The sequence below is a fragment of the Vicia villosa genome, linkage group LG7, assembly GCF_029867415.1.
Source record: "Vicia villosa cultivar HV-30 ecotype Madison, WI linkage group LG7, Vvil1.0, whole genome shotgun sequence".
Classification (NCBI taxonomy): domain Eukaryota; kingdom Viridiplantae; phylum Streptophyta; class Magnoliopsida; order Fabales; family Fabaceae; genus Vicia; species Vicia villosa.
Window position 1 is genome coordinate 119358995 of NC_081186.1, and position 14776 is coordinate 119373770.

Consider the following 14776-nt stretch of genomic DNA (forward strand, 5'->3'; position numbering starts at 1 on the left):
AAAACACAGATCATTTTTCCTTCCACCTTATGATTAGAGACTCAGATACACCACACTCCCTCTGAAGCTACCCAATGAATCAACCAACCACAATTCTTGACACGAACATAATGTCATAACATTATTTAGAACATCCATGCAAAACAACTGCAAGGACTGACTCAATACTCTAGACTCGAGACTCTCATATCAACAATATGTCAACACAAAACAAGACTCAACTGCATTCTTTTCTCCCCCTCTTCAGTCTAACCTTGACAATAGGCAATAAGAAGAAAAAAACTTAAAACACGAACAAGCAAACCCTAAGAAACAAAGAGTAAGTATAAGTTTCTCCCAAAAAGAAAATTACCCCAGGAAACTAAGAGTAAGTCTAGGTTTCCAAAAACAACAGGACTCTAACAAGAGGAAAACAAACAAAAAATATATACATAATCACCTCCACACCAGATACACTGGATTAGGAATTTCTCACATATTCCAGAACAAATGTTCCCAGCTAACTTGCTACACAAAGTTCAGACTGCCACTATCTGTAACTTAGAGTAGAAAAAAAATCCCTTCTTCATCAGCCATTCTGCTCTTGTCTTTACTGTGATAGCAATCATGTTTTACCAGAACATGTTCCTATAAATAAGATCAGATATAACTCCATACTATCAGAACTGCCACTTTTGACATTATTGTTGAGTGCTAAGATCTTCTTTTACATCCTAGATAACTGATAAACTTCATAGATTGAACTAAACTCTCAGAGATCAACACGACCATAGTAACTCATGAATCATAACATTGGACAAACACAAAGTCTCCCGTCAATGTATTCACCATGCATGAATAGACTAACCATCTCTCACAAGGTAAGGCAATTCTCCTTCACACTTATGACAATCACTGACCCTTCTTGGTTTCAAACTTCTCTATGCCTTCCCCTTGCGTAACCAACCCCTGAACCTAAGATCTCTGTTATTTTATTAGTTTTGATTTCAAAAACTTCTTTGGGTTTTATTTCGCTCTTTTTCTCGCGGTGGTGACTTTCACTAAAATAACGAATTGTGTCAATCCAATGGCCTCGGTCTCAATTTTTCACCGCTACTGTAGGACTATACACCATTGTGAGAGACACACCACTTATCCACCTAAAACTTTAAGGTGATAGGTGAGTGGGTTCTCCCACTTATAAATGCTCAACTCACCACATTCTTATCCAATGTGAGACTATTTTCCCACTTACTCACACTTGCACTATTATTCTAACAGATACTTATTGTGCTAATTTAAGAAAACGATCAATGAACAGAGTATTATCTTGTTTTGTTGTCATTAAAACATCAATAGTAAATGTTGTATCTAAACCACCTAGCGGTGACAAAATGAATGGATTGAAGGAATATGAATTAGAAGTTAATAGAATAATCAAAACAATCCATCAATTCATTTACAATCTATTATAAATTCACAAAATCCGTAGAAAAAGTTTGTACTATAAAACAAATTGAAGTTTGATTTGATCCGCAATAAAGAAGAACAAAAGAAAAAATGTTTATGAAATAAAAATTGGAGAAGAAATCATGGGTAATTAGATAAATATACCCATCACCAAAAATTCAAAATTCTATTTAAATTATGCTTTACTGTGAAAGTTTGAATTTGTCGTTTCAAATTGTACTCGCATCTGAGTATAAATGTATGACATGAGATTCAAATTTGCTTTTATTCAAACACGAACGAAAACATTAATTTCATTTTTTCGCGCGAAATGTACAGATGATGCCTCCAAATTTATAATCAAATATATGAATAATAAAATTCATATTTATAAAGTCAATCCTACAATATAAACCGTTTGATCTTAATCTAACAACTGCGCAAAAATAATACTATGTTCATTAATCAATAAAGTTATGAACAACCAGAAAGAAATTGTTTAACAAAGACACAACAAGAGTAGAGAAAGTGACTACAATAGAACTAAATTTGAATGTGAGTGAAGTTTGTGTGGGTATGTCTCAAAAGAGAGAGGAGACAATTAAATTAGAACAAAAACATGTAGGTTGAGAAGAAGGCAGATAGATATGAGTATTGAGTAGTAACTCCTTTTCTCTCACTCTCTAAACCTAGAAAAGAGAGAGTGAAATCCCAACTTAAAAAAAAACATGAAGTCTTTAGACAATAAAAAAAACAGACACATACTAGATAGATAGATAAAAAAAATAAAACAAAAACTGTTCACTTTCCCTTGTCTCACACTTTCTTCTTCTTCTTAGTCATCGCATTTTCCTACACTCTCCAATGATGGATTCAAGCAAAAGAGAAGAAGAAGACGATGATCTTTTCCTCCCAGTCCCACCGGATCTGGTGCACCCTCCACACCAGATCCTCCCCTCCTCACCACCACCACCCCCACCAGATCCTCCCTCTTTCTCTCTCTCCGAAATCGTTCTCTTCCCTTCCCCCTCCTCCTCCGACTCACCTCCTAGTCACTCCTCCGCCGAGTCACCACCACCGAGTCACCAACCCACCACCACAACAACAACGACAGAACCCTTCTTCATAAGCCCTGACCCTCACCTCTCCTCCCAATTCTACACATTCAACCCCGACTCCCACTCCCTCATGATCAACTGCCTCCTCCAAAACCGCCTCGCCACCCCCTCCGAGATCCGCGCCGCAACTCCACGCACCGTCCTCAAATCATGGCGGACCGTCTGGAAAGACCGCAACGAAGAAACCGCTTACCTCACCGCATGGAAACGAATCCAAGACAAGTTAACAGCGCGTGTCGACCAAAACGGGAACCACTTTCTCTGCTTCAAGAATAACACGAATCAGTTCGTTTCGCACACGAATCAGTGGCAAGACATTGTTATGAATTTTCATAGTGACGCTGATCTTAAGCATCTTGGGGTTAAGGACACTGTTGATAGGATTAAACAGGTTTGGACTGTTGGAGCGAAGTTCTATGGGATTCCTGAGAGTTACATTCGTGTTTGTATTGCCGCTTGTTCGATTTGCTCCGGGGCAGCGTCTGGATCTAGTCTTACCGATGCTGCCGCGGCTGCGAGGAACAAGCGGCGGAGATTTGAGTATACTGAATCGTTTGATGTGCCTGCTAAGGAAGTTCCTAGTAGGTTACAGCAACTTGCTGCTAAGCATAAGGTTGTGCTTTGTATTAGGCAGAAGTATATTAGGTATAAGCCTTTTATGGCGGAGGTTAAGGATTATGCTTGCCATAGAGCGGGTCAACCTGCTGCTGCGAAGAAATCGAAGATTTTGAAGAGGGAGCCTTATGCTTCGAAGAGGTGTGGATGTGGGTTTAGGATTAGGGCTATTGTTCCGATTGCGAATTATAATGAGAAGGATAAGAGTTTTGTGTATGAGGAAGAGGGGATGGCGGTTTTTAAATTGTATGCTGTGCATTCGGGACATGAGCCGGGGCCGTTGGATGGGAATGCTAGGATTATGCATAGGGTTGTTGGACATAAAGGTGGGTATTTGATGGATCAGGATGCTGATGTGTATGGGGTGAGTGAGGAAATGGATAATGAAGGGTTTGGTTTGATGGGGAAAGATGAAGGGGATTTGCAGTTTTCGGTTTTGCAACAGGTGCAGGAGTTGAGAGTTGAAGTTGGGATGTTGGAAGGGAGGGTTTCAAAGATTCCGCAGGAGTTGTTGGGTTCGGTCTCGAGAGATTTGTTTGATGTTGTGAATAGAATTAGGAGTATAGGGGAAGTGGGTTTGAAGCCTATGGGGTTACTTCCGACGGATAAGTCACATGCAGATGATGTCTTGGTTGGGGATAATGATCTTGCAAACTGGAGTAATCATCATCATGAAAGGATTTACGGGGATGACAAGGATACTGAGCTGATTGAGGACGATGAAGATAGTTTCGGACGCACATTGGGGGAAGTTGTTTCTTGGGGGGACCATATCAGGACAGAGTGTAGAAGTCAGAAGGATTTGATAAATGAAACTTGTAAGCCTGAAAAGTGGTTGAAGTGTAGTGACTTTGATGAGAAGAGCATCCTTGATTGTGAAGATACTAAACTAACCAAGCCCATCAGACACGACGAGGCTATAGTTTCAGATGTAGGTCTTGGTTCTATACATGTTGATAGTTTCTACCAAGACAATCCTAAATGGTATGATTCTCCTTGTGCTTTGGGAACCGGTGCAGATTGTGAGGATACTGGATTCCGTCATGGAGAGATTTTATAATGCCATGAACGTCCAAGTTATTCTTCTCTAACCTAGAGATCAGATTACACCGCGCCTATGTACCCCTTCCAACAAATAGAAGTGGGATTGTACATTCTTGTATACAGAAGATTGGAGCTACTCAACTTGCCCTTTAGGTGTTTTTATTCTGTGTGGTTCTGTAAAGTATGACCAGTTATGCTTCTTGCACATAACTTTGTTATGAATATGGCTATATTTATTGACCTTTCTCTCTCGGCTTTCAGATTCTTTATCTTAGTCTTCTTATACTGCACATCAGTGTTTGTAGTGACCTGTTTTTAAACTTACGATAATTTTGTATGTATTATGAGGAGCCACTGATGATTTATTGCCATATGGTGTTTCGAACTTTATCTTATTGCATGTAGCTATTTTCAATGCAAATCTACTCATTTCTTATATGTAAAAAGATTTCACTGCTTTGGTAGTATGATGACTATAAACTACCATACCGTAGAAAGGTTATTAGACAATTGATTTTGCGCTGAATTGAAGATTGAAGGGTACATCCGGGTTTCCTCCTCTCCTTTCTTACTGTGGTTTTTTAAAAGTTCTGTGATATGTGCTTGATACGTGGTTGGCTATGCAACGATAATTGTTTTGAGGCAGGCAGGTGTATGTGTTGTTTATTCTGTTATCTGAATCTTTATACTGACTCCTAGTATATAATTAGCAGTGGAAATCACACTTTAGGTTGAACTTTTCATCGAGTCCTAGTTCCTTCTTTTTGTAGTACTTTTCAACGGGTAATCTTAATAGATCGGTCAATTAACATACTACGGTACGGACATATGATGATTAATATCCATATCAAGAGATATTCAAGACAGACCTTTGATTATGTGCAGGGTTTCCAATATTTAATTCTGAGCGACACTTTTTCATCTGTGTTTGAGTTAATGTTTATGAGTAGAGATCTACTTGAAATTTTTTTCAGAGACTTTGGTTTCCTTCTATTGTGCCCTATACTGTATGAGGAACATTTGTTTGATGATTCAGTCAAGAACATCATAGATGAGTTTAAAATTTGATCGCATTTGCTGTAGTTTGTCTGCATGAAGACACTGCTGTTGTATTCTCATGGTTTCTTTGAAGACCAATAGATACACAAATATTTTCTACTGAAACAAAGATCTTGATGCCCTTGTCTTCATAGAAAATTCCGTGGTCCAGCAAGTTCATGTCTTGCCTGCCTAATAATGTTTAGAGAACCTGTCCTGTTCATTACATTTTCTTCGAAGTATTGCATCAAGAACAACAACTCAGCAGCTAAGCTATTTCCTACTCGAAATGAGTGAAGGTTAGGACTTTTCAAGTTCATTTACACTTCTCGTGAACAGTGGTGATAATTTTTGTGATAAATTTTATCTTTGATCATTGTTGTGTCTGAATTGGTCTCGGTAGTGCCTACAATTTAAAATTTACCTGTTGCTTCATGCTGCTCGTTGAGTTACATCCTTCAATGCTTTTTCTATAGTGCATTCATATTTAAGAAAGGTGATTTTTGGAACTGGAACTATGACTTATCAATAACCTTTTCAATGCCTAATAGTAATTTTACATCTGTATTGCTTATGCAAGTTTCCACTGGCTCTGAAGGCAACTGATCTGAAGAAAGATCCCAGATATTCCAAGGACCAAGAAGATTGTAGCATAGCCTTAAAAATAGGTATGATTTCATATTTCATATAAAGATAACGGGCTTGCTATTTTAAAACTGAAAGCACATCATAGTATCATACAGTCTGCACCTAGTTTTCTGTGTCCGACTCATCACTGTGCCAGATGTCCATTTTCTATCCCGAATCTCTCTGCTTGCACCTTGTTTTTATGTGTTTGCGTTTATGGTTCACTGCAGTGCCAACCATGGTCCGTTTTCTTGTTCTGAATCTCTTTGCTATTAAATTCTCACGTAACTTTGTGAAAGTTATTTTTCTTATTCTTTGATTGCTGATTTAACTTTACTTGTACTGTTATTTCATCACATCAAGTCAATATGCAAAGAATTTTCATTTGTTCCTACACTGGATACTGGTTTGTGCCCAGGAAATTTGTATTATGCTGTAAGTACTCAAATGTTATTTAATATCTAACACTAATAGATAGATTTCATTCATGTGTTTGAAATTATATCTCTATTTGATTTATAAATAATTAAGAAACATTATTTTGAATTCATTCATAAATAGGAAACAGCATTTTGAGTTTATACAAGTACCGAACACTACTGTTTTCGTAAAAATATGACTGTTTGTATATTAGTTGATTCATATGTACCATCTGATTTTTTTCAAGCATGATAGAGCATGTTAATGCCATCAATTATACCCTTTTGATGGCTTGGAAGCAAAAAGATGTAGCCATGCTTGATCTTGCAAATAATTATGAGAAATTTTTTTGAGAAGAAAATAGTCGCACGCATTGTATCATTTTTTTAATCATTTAATGCAATGATAGAATTGAGATGCGTGTTTTTTTTCCCAGATGATATAGTCTTAGTTGGAGAGTTGAAGAAGGATTTAAATGAGCGGTTGGAGATTTGGAGACGAGCTTTAGAAACACACGGTTTTTGGTTATCGCCTAAGTAGAAGTAAGACGGAGTAGATAGAATCAATGTAAGTTCAACAAAAGAAGAAGCGTTTCTAACTTAAAGATTAAAATTGGAGACCATATCTTCCCTCTAGTCACATGATTTATAAATATTTTGGGTCCGTAATACAAAATGATGGAGAAAGAGAAGAGGATGTATAAACCATCGAATTCAAGCTGGGTGGTTGAAATGGAGAAGGGCTTTAGGGATTTTATGTGATGCAAAGATATTGCTCAAGCTGAAGGGAAATTTTTGTAGGACTGCGGTAAGACCTGTGATATTGTACGTGACATAATGTTGGGCGGTTAAGAATAAACACAAGAATAAAGCAAGTGTAATAGAGATGAGTGTTGGAGTAGCAGGATGTTGCGTTGGATTTGTGGTAGGACTAGAAATTAAAATATTAGAGTGTTGTCCTATATAGAGAAGATGGTGGAAAATAGATTTAAGTGATTTGGGCATGTAGAAAGAAGACCTGTAGATTATGTTGTAAGGAGATTATATCAGATGGAGAATAGTCAAACAACTAGAAGAAGATGGAGATCTAGAAAGACTATATAAGAGAATTTATTAAGAAAGATTTCAAAATTAATGATTTGGATAGAAACATGGTCCTGGTTACTGGTTAGAACATTATGACGGAAAGTTGATCCATGTAGTCATCTCACTTAGTGTGATAAGGCTTTGTTATTGTTGTATAGAATCCAATGTCTTTTATTCTTGATCAGATTTGTTCAAGATGAGAGAACTTACCTTACAAGATTGAAGTTGGTTAGTTTTTCTTTGTTTTGGTTTGTTGTGGTTATAACTGTTCAGTTGTTTCCTTTATTGTAGAATGTTATACGTGAAGGCATCAAGACTTGGATCTTGGTAACTTGACTGGTGTCTATCTCTTACCTGTCTCCAGGCGAACAAATGCAAATGAAAGTGTTAATGTCTTATCCAATGTTCTGATGATTGAATGCATGTTTTATACTGCTACATATAATTTCAGATTTGTAGTATGTATTTGTCAGATAATATCTTAAGACACAGCATGATGCACTATAATATAACATATTCATTAATAATTTAGTGTTTGAGGGAAAGGGAAAAGTGCATCGAATCTATTCTGAATAGTGTTAATCTGATTTGAATGAGATATAACGTTGTTTGTTATACCTGAGGGTTTGTATGGATTAACGGTGCAAGGTAGAATGGAGTGGAATGAAGTTGAATCTGATAAACCAGGAAAAGAGATGTTCTCGCCATTCTGAAAGCAAGCATGTTTCCTTGATTCTTAAAAAGTTTTGACGCCAGCTTAGAAACGAAAACACAAATTTACCAGAGGCAGTGTACATGAGAGATGCAATATTACATTGAGTCTTGGAAATTTTATCAAGTTTTTAAGCTGCCTAGATACGTTAACAAAAGTTTAGTGTTGGTAAAGAGATTTCATATTGCTAATTGCTTATCAAAACATAAATATATCTAGTCAATATATGTTTTTGTGATCATAAGTAGCATAAAGTGTTTGTTTCAAAGTTTACAGTTTTTTCACATGTTAACACACTTCTAGTTGTAGTTTTGCAACGAGTATGCCTTCTGAACCATGGCCAATTATAACCTGTGGGATACATACATTCAATACACTAAACAATTTGAAAACTTCCCAAATGATAGACAAATTTTTAGGTATTTAAGATAAGAAGTTAGGTAGCGGTACTTTTAATAGAAATTGATTCAAAATATAAATTTAATTTAAGTAAAATAAATATAAAAAAAGTGACATAATGTGATTGTTTATTTGGAAAAGGATAACGGTATTCAACTAAATTCAAAGATAAGACAAATACATATATTTGTTGTAACTCTCACATAACTGTTATTCCCACCCTTAGTGGTAGCCATTATTTTAAAATTCAAAATTGTCCTTTAAAAATTTAGAAGTATATTTTTCGTACGCATTTTATATACATCACTATCACTTATAAGCGAGTCACACTTTCATTTTGTTATAAAGTATATTTCTGCAATAAGCCTTAAGAAATACATATAATAAGTATAAGGATGTGATGAGTCATTTTTATAAAGTATATTATCATAATAAATTTGATATTAATTAAATGATACATTGATGTAATTAAATTAAAATGACACATATTAGAAGCAATTCAAAATTCATAATTAAACATTATAGTTGACAAATTAGAAATCATAATGTAAATATTATCAAAACACAAGAAAAACTGAACTAGAGTGTCTGAAATCTAGAAGTGGATGCTTCCACATCAAAATGCAAACAAAATACATAAGTGCACTTTTGTATTTGCTTGAAAAACAAAAATAGCAGAAAACACATGAATGCAAAAATGGTAGAAAACACATGGAACGCAAAAATGACAGAAAATCCATATCTAAATAAATTACCTAACTACAAGTGTAACTACAATCAAATGCACCTTAAACAACCTATTTTATTAATGCTTGCCTAATAAATAAATAAAAATGAGGAAATTGAAAAAACTTGTGAAAATGAAAAAACATATGAAAATGAAAAAATTGATCAAATGTGAGAAGTGGAAGCTCTTGAATTGAATGAACTTAAGTCGTGATTGGAAAACCTTTTGAATTAGGTGCAATGCAGTAGAAAATTTGAGCAAGGTTGAAAAATAGTATATTTGAAATTCTCATGCACAACTGAATAAGTTTTGGTGAAATTGAAGAAGAGGGAAGGTCCAACACATTAATATGACTCAAATCACATCGGAGGTCTATTTCTATATATGTTACGGAAATGCATCTTCATACTAATTTATGACAAAATTAAGGTATATCTTACATACGAATAAATGAGGGATGAATTTTTTGAGCATCCGTAAATACACTTTGCGTATTTTAGAAACATTTTTTGTATTTTCACTACCTAAATATTAGGGTGGGGTAGGTCAACCGGTAATTGCTAGTAATTTCTATTTACTTAAACAATCCGCTCCTTGATGATTCAAATGAACAGCAAATATCTTACGCTGTCAGTTTTATATTCCAACTCCATAAGGCCACACTTGTAACACAACAATGATGAAGATATCATCTTAAGCCTAGTCAAAATCACAATATTTTGCTTGTAATTTGAGCTCTCTTCTAAATTCCCTCGTTTTCTGGACATGGATTGTTCAGAAGTTTATCTGAATTTTAAATTCTCTGGACATGCTATTGGTATAGCCATTTTTTTTTATAGCAATGCTTTAACTATTTTACAATTAAAAGAAAAAGAAAGTGTCAAAAAAAGTGCGAAAAGTCCCTAGTTTGGTTACATAATTACCGGACTCAAGAAATTAAGTGAAGTTAAAATTTCATTTGACATAATTCCGAAAAAATAAAAACATTAGCATCGAAATTCAACAAAAATGACAACACAGAAAAAAAATCCTAGTTAGAATTAGAAGGCTGAAATCTCACTCCAGGCAAGTACCTAGAGACAAACTCTCTAGCCAAAGCTTGGAGTTCATCATCCTCAAGTTGTTGTTGATCTGATTGATTGAAGAAGCTACTCAAGTCCAATGATGCTGAAAGTTGTTGATGAGGATCAATGTGCATGGACATGAAATTCGAGGCACTTATCATGTCTGCATTTGTTCCTAAGTGATTCGCGGAAGAATGTAGAGTCGGCGAAGAGTTTTGAGGGTTGATCGGGAGGTGCTGCATTGTCGCAAGAGTCGCCTGAACATATGTTAGCTCTGCCTGCAAGCTCATGACCTACATCATACAAATTCAGTTATGAAAATGTAAAATTTCACCTCAAGCATGATTCTAATTCTAATAAAAATACGTGTTGTCATGTTATGTCAATTCAGTTGATAACTATATAAGGACATCTGCCTGCAAAAACACGAGTTCAGAGACATGCAGAAATACGAGCTCAGAGAAAGAGAGATCTGAATATGAAAGAATAGGAGAGATGCAAGGACTTGATAAAAGGCAGCCAAATTAACTTAGAAATATTTTGAAGAAAAAAATTATTATTTTTCTTGCTAAAAATTATTATTTTTAATAATAAAATGTACCACTAGTAAATAAATGTTAGAGGTGAATAGATAGAGATTGATACATGTTGGCATACTCTAAATTATCTACATGCACATGAAGAATATTCTTATTTGGTATCAAGAGATAAACTTCAATATTTTATTTTGACTATTACATTAATAATATTTGTTTAATGCATCAAAGAAGACTAATCAATCTTATCCAAACAAATTTTCTTTTTTCTATAATTGGGTATAGAATCAAGAAGGGACTGCACAATTGGACTATATAATTGGTACTTGTTTGGCAAGTTATCACTTAGACAATGGAATCCTGCCTAATTATAATTATAAAATCTAAAGACAAACAGTAAGAAAAAATGAAATAATATTTGTTCAAATTTATCTTAAAATTAAAGGGTCAACACTAAAAAGAAAAGATTCATTGATGAATATCTAAAGAGGCCATACTTCTCAATTATTGCACCTTTGAACTTAGATTATACAATGAGTGTATTCTCAAAGATAAGGTATATAGGTTTTTGCTATTATATCACGCATAAGATAATGCAACTTAGGTCAACTAGTCAAAGCTACATTAATATGCTTATAATTGAATTATTTATGTTTTGTTTAATCAAAGCAAATTTGTTTTTTTTTAATAAGTAATTTGTATCTAGCGGGTTTCAAACCTGAGACCTTGAGAGGAGCACACTCTCAGGACCCAAGCGTTTCACCGCTAGATCACACACACGCACACAAACAAATTTGTTAAGTGTTTAACTTTAACTCTCTAATGTGTATTTTAAAATTATAGTTTTCAGAATGCTTAAATTAGTAGTAATAATTAGTTTTTTTTTTTTTTTGAGATTAAGGACATGTTTGTTTCAGTTTTTTTAAAGAATTAATTTTTTAAATTATATTTTGTTTATAAAATTTACAAAGATTTTTTAAAAACACTTTTAATAAAATACTAATTTAAATACTTGAAAAAAAGATTATTTTACTATACATTTTTTAGATATTAAAATTTTAAAAATTATTTAAATATAGAGAAATTTTTAAATTTATAATAATTTCTCATAAAAATTATTTTTAAATTATATCTTTTAAACAAATCACGCCATTTTTTAGTATGTTTTAATCTTTAATAATGTATATTTATTTAATTTGATGCTAAAATTAATTTTTTAATTTATAAAAAAATTACTTAAAAAACTTTTAATACTTTTAAAAGTTTTCTTATAACTTTTTTTTTGAAAATATAATTAAAAAATTTATTTTTTAAAAGAAAAACACCTAACCCTAATAAACGATATTTACTCTAAATACTTGCCCAAATCATTTGTACATCATAGTAGCCAATATTTCAAAAGTATTAAACTCATTATCTTAATCTTGTAGTAAATGTTTATCTATTTTCAACCGAGACAAAGTACAATCTCAATTATCAAAAGTCTTAACTTGGAAAATATTGCCTACTATATGATATACAAATATTTAAAGTAAATCATGTGTATCAAAAGTTTGAAAGTCAATAATAGAAAATATATAAATATTTCTCGAGCTCCTAATTGCCTTGCTTGTTAGCTCCGGCAAGTAACAGACAGTCCTTCGTAGTCCGCCACACCCACTTGGCGGCTACCACCGCCCACCACCCTTATAATATTACAACATGATTTTCACAATTTTACAAACCACCCAACCAAACTTTAACAATACATTTATTTCACAGCTCCCAAAATTTTTATGCTCCTCACATACCACTCCTTTTATTTTATTTATAATTTTTTACTTTTTTTTTTTTTTTTTATAATTTTTATACGTAGTTTTCAAAGTTCAATAGTTACAGAAATAAAAATATAGGTAAAAGTAAAATCATATACTATAATATGCTTATTTATTTGACTATACATATACTTTGTGACAAAACACGTCCGCGACTTATTGGGCTTATCCATTTTGTCCGCACTTTTGTGTAGGTCGGGTCAAGAATTTAGGCTAACAACTTATAATATGTCAATCTTATTTTTTGCGGATTTTTACGGACACGGACTTTTACATATAAAATTTTGCATTTGAAGCCTAGAATACGCAAAGTCAGTGGACATTTCCCGCCCTATCCTATTTTTTTTATGAAACAGATCAAGATTTTAGGCTCGCACCCTTAATTATGTCTGCCCTATCCATTATTTTACGGGACGAATTTAAACGGGGCGAACATGCCCATTTACCATCCATATGTACATACATTTACCTTAGACTTGGAAGTACATTAGCTACCTACACTTATAGGGGTACCCTAATTAAGTTAGTAACATACAAACATATAAAATAAAAGCTTACAAACGTGTGAAAGCAAATAGTACATTGTACTTGCTATTCTATATCATATCCTAAAGGGTATAAGATCTTGACCTACGAGGAATGCAAAACAGTGATTATTGTCAAATGACATTAACTACTAAACTACACAACTTCACACCAAGGCGCACATTAGTATCATCACTAGCCATCACCCAATAAAACCCTATATTCTTCTTTGTTAGTAAGTATTAAGAGTGCCATTATCAATATACAATTTTGATTCTATAAATAATGATACAAAACATTATAAAAGTATTACACTAATATTGGATTTTCTTCTCTACACTTAAATTTCTCATCCATTAATTTCAGAATATGTAATTAGTTAGTAGTTAACTAGTTCGATTTTGCTAGTTCGATTTTGAAGATCTTATTATAAAACCTTATATTTGATTTTTGAATTCCAACATGTGATAAGATGTTTAATATAAGTATATCAACATTTTAAAATTAGATATTCTCTGCCCGTAACTACAAAGATTAATATTTGAAGTTGAGAAGGATTATATAGAAAATTTAATATTATCAAGTGTTTAGAATTGAGTTCGAAAAGCATTGAGCTAAGTCTTACTAATTATACATGTTAATTTTTTAAAAACACATGTTAGTGTTGAAAATCAAACCCTAGACTCTACATAAAACTTCTTCAATATTTCAATAGATTTTACCTAGAAACAAGTTTTGGATAATATCTAAGTGGTAAAATGTTAAATTTCTAACTATTAACATACTATCATACTAATACCAATAACTAGCAATAATCTATAACAAAAACTTACCAACTTAAAAAAAGATCGAAAGAGGGAAAAGGAAGAAACAAAGAGATCATTACAACTAAGAAAAATGAAAGGAAATTGAAAATATATAAACCTGTTGTTGAAGTGCAAAGATATGAGCAACACAGCCATAAACAGGGTCTCTAGCCCTAGCAAGAGCCTCATAACAAAGAGTAACAACAGCATCAAGACGTTTATGAACCGGAACACGCATGAGTAACTTAGAGGCATTACTAGCACCAAACACCTTATGAACCGCCGCAAAATGAACCGTTCCTTGGTCCGAATCAAAATAGGGTGCAAATATGCAACCTTTTACACACTTTCTTCTCAAAAACTTGCAAGCACCACATGGCCCACCACCACCACCATTACCTCTTTGATCACTTCCACCAATCTTTCCTCCATAATAATCCATCTTGGTTTCTCTCTCTTTCTTGTTTAGGGTTGAACTTGAAGTTGAACTTGAACCAAACTCTTGTGAGTCATGAAGAAAGATATGTATATAATGAGGGTGATAAGATGTTAACTTGATTTTGATATTATGGAAATGAATATTAATGAGTGAATGCTTTTGGTGGTGAGTCAATCACTTCAAATGGACCCCTCTATATTTAAATACACAACAAACTCTCTTTTAGTGTTCACAGCTAAATTTTTTTAAATAAATAGATAATATTAGAGGATAAATTCTTTTGTAATTTCATTGTCACAAGTTTTTTTTGGTAGTAGTTTAGTGTTACTATAGATATAATCTCATACTTCCATCCATGCCGACATCATTGATTAAATCA

The 14776-nt window shown here is 33.5% G+C and overlaps 2 protein-coding genes across 2 annotated transcripts; one reads left to right on the top strand and one right to left on the bottom strand.

Moving 5' to 3' along the window:
• Window positions 1-2160: 2160 nt before the first annotated feature.
• On the top strand, window positions 2161-4443 carry LOC131616726 (uncharacterized). Its single transcript, XM_058888149.1, has one exon. The coding sequence runs from the start codon at window positions 2293-2295 to the stop codon at window positions 4219-4221; it is 1929 nt and encodes a 642-aa protein (XP_058744132.1). The 5' UTR covers window positions 2161-2292; the 3' UTR covers window positions 4222-4443.
• Window positions 4444-9555: 5112 nt separating this feature from the next.
• Window positions 9556-14572, bottom strand: LOC131618430 (LOB domain-containing protein 19-like). The gene is made up of 2 exons (XM_058889652.1): window positions 14077-14572; window positions 9556-10570 (listed from the first exon to the last, which is right to left on the bottom strand). The coding sequence occupies exons 1-2, from the start codon at window positions 14398-14400 to the stop codon at window positions 10244-10246; spliced, it is 651 nt and encodes a 216-aa protein (XP_058745635.1). The 5' UTR covers window positions 14401-14572; the 3' UTR covers window positions 9556-10243.
• Window positions 14573-14776: the final 204 nt, after the last annotated feature.